At 42.8% G+C, this 5,542-nt stretch overlaps 1 protein-coding gene across 7 annotated transcripts; it reads left to right on the top strand.

The window, feature by feature from the left end:
* The first annotated feature begins 277 nt into the window (after positions 1–277).
* LOC125520715 (uncharacterized) lies at positions 278–3,813 on the top strand. 7 transcript variants are annotated; one of them, XM_048685728.2, is made up of 4 exons: positions 278–1,076; positions 1,287–1,665; positions 2,421–2,520; positions 2,977–3,373. In XM_048685728.2, the coding sequence occupies exons 1-3, from the start codon at positions 363–365 to the stop codon at positions 2,471–2,473; spliced, it is 1,146 nt and encodes a 381-aa protein (XP_048541685.1). In that variant the 5' UTR covers positions 278–362; the 3' UTR covers positions 2,474–2,520; positions 2,977–3,373. The 7 variants fall into 7 exon arrangements, 4 of the variants coding, with proteins under 4 accessions (XP_048541685.1, XP_048541668.2, XP_048541659.2 ...); XR_015604845.1 differs by adding an exon at positions 3,380–3,813 and having other exon boundaries at positions 279–1,665; positions 2,977–3,191; XR_007288792.2 differs by adding an exon at positions 3,380–3,813 and having other exon boundaries at positions 279–1,665; positions 2,977–3,160.
* The last annotated feature ends 1,729 nt before the right edge of the window (positions 3,814–5,542 follow it).

Here is a 5,542-nt window from a genome sequence, read left to right on the forward strand (position 1 = left end):
GGGCGGCCTCGGCGGCAGGGAGTCGGGAATTAGGAATTTGGCATCGGCGGCACATATATTTCAGGGTGATGGATGTAAATTATGTGCGCCGGCCTAATTTACATAAATAACCCTCTGCGAACGCCAGCTGTTGCCTCGGATTGGTCAACAAGTGGTCAAATGGAGCAGCGACGAGTGGCGTACGATGAACAGCGACCGTGCAATCACGTGTAGACATATTGAGTGACCATATTAGTAGTATTTTGAAGTATAGTGACCAAAGCGTGCTTTCTTCGCAAGACCGCCGGTGCATTTTACTCTAAAAAAAAGCTACAACTCCGCTCCCGTCCGTGTGTGGCTAGCTAGGTCTTCCACGCCGCCAAATGAACGCAAGCGAGGACGGCGGCCGCCGCCGCCGCCGTTCCCAAACCCACGACGAGGCCGACGGAGTGGCCCGCCTCCATCCCCAGGTTCACGCGGGCGAGGAGGGAGCCGGAGTGGCTCGCGGGCGCAGTACGCGCCCCCGCGCCCGCCCTCGTTCCCGGATCCACGCGACCGGCGAGGGCGCCGGAGTGATCTGTCGCGTCAGCATTCCGGCGGCACTGGCCTCGCCGTTCGAAGATGACGACCTCCTGAGGGAGATTCTCCTCCGTCTCCCGCCGCAGCCCTCCTCGCTACTCCGGGCCTCCGCCGTCTGCAAGCAATGGCGATGCGCCGCCACCGACCCCAAGTTTCTCCACCGCTTCCGCACGCACCACCGGAAGCCGCCCCTCCTCGGCGTCTTTCACGTGCGCAACAGGGATGATATCGTCTTCACCCCAATACTGGACGCACCCGACCGCATCCCTCCTCGGCGATTCGACCTTATTAGCAGCACGGAGGTGGTGCTCTTACTGCTCGATTGTCGCCACGGTCGCGTCCTTCTCATTAACGTGGGGCGGGATGAGGCCATCGTGTCCACCCCCATCACCGGCGAGCAGCGCCTCCTGCCCATTCCGTCGGAGTTCAAATTCACCGATGATGCCAACGGGGCTGTGCTCTGCGCTGCCAGCGACCATGGCCATGTGCACGGAAGCTGCCACTCGAGCCCCTTCAAGGTAGTGTTGATCTCTGATGTTGGAGAGGATAATCGATTCTTTGCTTGTGTTTACTCCTCGGAGACTGGAGTATGGAGTGATATCATCTCAACAGCCGTTCCACCTGAAACTTTTTTTGCTGATACCCCTGGGATGCTTGTTGGTAATGCACTTTACTGGTTGATGGATTTTATGACCGATGACATACTTGAGTTTGATTTGAATCAGCAGAGCCTAGCTGTGATCAAGGGGCCTCCCATTACAGATGATTTCCGCCATGCCAGCCATTGGATCGTGCAGGCTGAGGATGGTGCTGTTGGCTTCGCCATATTGACTTGCAGTCACTTACAAATGTGGCAGAGGATTATAAATTTCCATGGTGTTGCCACATGGGTGTTATGGAAGACCATTGACATGCATACCATCCGTGGGCTCCCTCCCCAGATTGACATGATACGTATAGCGGGATGCATTGAGGATACTGACGGACTATTTCTATTCGTGGGCCATGATGTCTATATGGTTCAACTTAATTCGATGCAGTCTAGGAAACTTTTTGAAAACCGTGGTTATACTTACTATCATTCGTTCAAGAGTTTCTATCCGCCAGGTGATTGTTCATCCTTAGTCCTCATATTGCAGGAGTAGCTTAATCTTGTTATTGTGTTATGTCGAATACCTTTGTTGCGATTCTCAAGTTTTCAAACTTATAGCCATATTGTGTAGTATATGTTATAATTCAATATAGTATCTTCACTCTTCACTCTTCACTCTTCACTATTCATTTGCTAGATAGATGAGCTTATAGCCTTCTGTGTTATCGTTCAGTTTAATTGTCTTCATAGTTTATATATGGGAGATAACAAATCAAATAACAAGTGAGTAATAATGTGAAATAAAATGTCAAATGGTTAACTCATTCAACATGTTTTTACCTCAGCTGGCTATATTCTTCTATCCAATACTTTTAATCTTGCTAACTCCATAAAAGATTTTTCATCCAAACTGTTTCTGAAATAATTGTTTTCATTTTCACTTATTCAAGACTATCTTGCATGTAACACACCTTTTATTTAAGCTGAAGCCCAAGATCACTTATTCTGGTAGAGTTTTCGCTTCTTAACATCGGGAGGGATGAGTTAAATGAGATAAATGCTAGACCATGTCTTGCTTTCAACAGTATTCCTTGCAAAATGCAACATATGTTTTTATCAGGTACCATCATCAGTAGTGAGCTATAAACATAAAAGAGTTAATTTCTCTTCTTATTTGTGAATTCATCTATGTAGCAGACTCACTGTTGCCTTCTAATATCCATATGTCTATTTCTTAAAACTTTATTAAATGTCTGCCTTGTGTTTCTAGGCACAACCATTGCTGGTGCATGTGATGCAGCTGAAATGTTGCACGATACATAGGATGACTGTCTGGTTTGATGTTCTAATGTGCTGAAACGGTTCAGCAGGTAAGAAAATCATCTGAATATAGTTTGTAAGAATTGACCGTTTGATTTTCTCTTTGGAAAATATCTAGCGGCCATTGTGGGTAGCATGCACCCTCAAACTGCTATCCTTTTGGCTATAGGGTTGGACACATGCTAATAACAAAGACAAACTATTAAAATGCTGGTGATGCTAAGGAAAAAGATGAGTCCTTTATTGGACCATAAATGATATGCAGATAATCCAAATGTTATATTCCCAGAGTTGTCCCTTAGTTTAGCTGTTTCATAATCTACAGTTTGAAAGCAATATATTAGTAGCATGAGATCGTTATGGGCATTATATGGCTCTTATTTATGTTGCTGAGCTGATGATGAGTTCACATGCCTTGTTGGTACACTGTTACATACTCCTAGGTGCTACTATTAGGTTATGTATGTATGTATCAAGTTAGTGACAGATTAGTGCTTTTTTCCCAGGTGAAGAAGGGCTGCTGCACTTGTTAATTGACACTGCATTTGTCGCATTGTATCAATGTCTTCAGCAGTGTTTATATGTTATCTAAAATGACTTACCGTGCCTTAGTCTAGCCAAGTCTCTATTAGCAAGATGCTCTTGAATGCCTAATCCAGTGAATTTCAGCTTAACCCAGTATTATTTCAGGTTGGATTTCGTCGTCTCTTGTTTCTGTTAGGTATTTGTGCCTGGCAGCTCTTCTCCTGAGCCATGATAGTTTCAGTCCCATGTATCACCAAAACTTGTGTGTTTGAGTGTGCTTGTCAGCTGTGGTTTGAAAAGCATGTCATTGCCGTCGATTAAATATGATCATGATCTACCCATGCTTTTTTGTCCCGACTGAGAGTGAGTTTTGCTTTGCTGCAGCTTGTGCAATATTTACCTTTTAATGGTTCACATGAGCCAGAGTACTCATCATTAACTCGACTGTTTGCGGCTGAAGATATGGGACCTGACGACAACCATACTTGAAACCATAGTAACTGGGCAGCTGGAGGTTGCATTTTTACCCTGGGGAGGGTTTGATGTTGCATTTGTCTGTTAATCATTCTCTGCTGGACTTCTCAGTGATTTCAACATTTTTTATACTAAAGTGAACGCAACTGGGCAGCTGGAGGTTGCATTCTTACCATGGGAGGGTTTGATGTTGCATTTGTCTTTAGATGGATCAATCTCTGATTATCTCCCAGGTGTCTGTTTCGCTCCTTGCTTAATCGATCCAAACCTCCATGTGTATGATGGAAACATTATATTATGCTAGATCGTGCTGGGAGTTACACGATGAAAAGAAGTTTAGGTCTGCCTGGGAGTCTATGTGCCCCCTATCTTGACCATGGACAAATACAAACTTTTGCAAAAAAAAATACAAACTGAAAATTCAAAGCCAGGATGTTAGCAATAGTTAGTTCAAACTCGTACAACCCAAAAAGCAATAGTTAGTTTAAACTCTTACAACCCAAAAAGCATATGGTTTGATCGCCTCCAAGTTTCAACACTACCTTGAGCTTTAGACATGCTTTCTGATTTTGTAGAGTTACAGATAAAAGCTCTAAGCATGACTGAAAATTGAGAGTGATGTGATGAGTTAGGACTGACAGGAACATTCAGTAGGACAACCAACACAAAAACTACGGCGACATACTACATCACATGAAATATGTAAATGTGTGTGCATTATTTAGGTTCTCAACATCTATCTCTCATGCTCTTCCGATTTCTTTTCTCCTATCCAAGCATCTCACTGCCAATCTATCAAAAAAATAGCAGCTTCCCACGTAGATGGGGCCTCGGTCAGCGCCGCGGCGGGAGCAAAAATCAGCCTTCAGGAAGTACTCGTCAAGCTTGATATCGACCGATGACCACCTTGATTGATGACAGTGGCCCGTGAGAAGACGTCACACTCCGGCTCACCGCAGAAGTAATTCTTCACACATGAAGACTTAGAAAAAAAGAATGAACGTCTTAAAAAAATTAAAAGCTACACAAATAAAAGTGTAAAAAGGCATAAGTGGGGACAAAATTGTGGAATAGCTCTGATGAATGCACATAAGACTATGCGGCACTTTGATTATCAGAGAAGATTAAATGCTCGTAAATCATAATGTACCCTTCACGATCATAATCAAATCCTGAGAAAAAAATTGTTATCACCACAAGCCACATACAAGATGTCTAGAAAGCAAATAACAATGGTCATTTTGACAGGAATCAAAATATGACACATTATTCAGAAAAAAGAATTATAAGTTCAACGTGCAGGCAACATGATACTAATTTATACACGCACAATTGTCATGCGTACAGCAGGCGTCATTTGAAAACAGAGTACTCCCCAGTCCCAAAATAAGTATCTTTGATTTAGTACAGGTAGTACAGTTTTATAGTATAAACTGTACTAAACCAAATAAACTTATTTTGGGACGGTTGAAGTAATCATTATCGGTATACATAGACAGTTCTTGGACAAACCGAAACCTACGTGCAGCTGCAATTATGCATCAAAACTGCGAGTACAAAATACATCTTTGGAATGTTGAAATTTTACGGTTTGGTAGCCATCTGCAATCATGCATCCATTCTCAAAATCATATCATGATTGAAAATCTTCCAATTTGGTAGTCTGCAGATTAATATAACAAGCAACAATTTGAGAGTTGGGAGACATTACTAATATGATTCACTTTTTACAGTGTAGTTTCACCATGATCGGAAATTTCCTAATTTGGCTGCACATCAACATTACGGGCAACAATTTTCCACTTTTTACAAAGCAGTTCATGTAGAAGATGGCAGAGAGGATGTGGGTTTGACACTACTGATCATCTGCAGATTTTGAATGATACTCCATACCTTTTAGACCTTGTGATTAAAAAAAGATGTTGAACTATTGCCAAAGATTCAAAATCAGTCAAGGATTAGTTAATCAGCACCGTGATTCTACAACAAAGTGATCAAATTTTGAGTACCTCCCAATAAGTGTTTGCTTCACCCCCTGCAAAAATCCAAGCAGAAAAGATATCATAATATGAA

Source organism: Triticum urartu, chromosome 1A, assembly GCF_056163025.1.
Source record: "Triticum urartu cultivar PI428250 chromosome 1A, HENAU_Tu73, whole genome shotgun sequence".
Classification (NCBI taxonomy): Eukaryota; Viridiplantae; Streptophyta; class Magnoliopsida; order Poales; family Poaceae; genus Triticum; species Triticum urartu.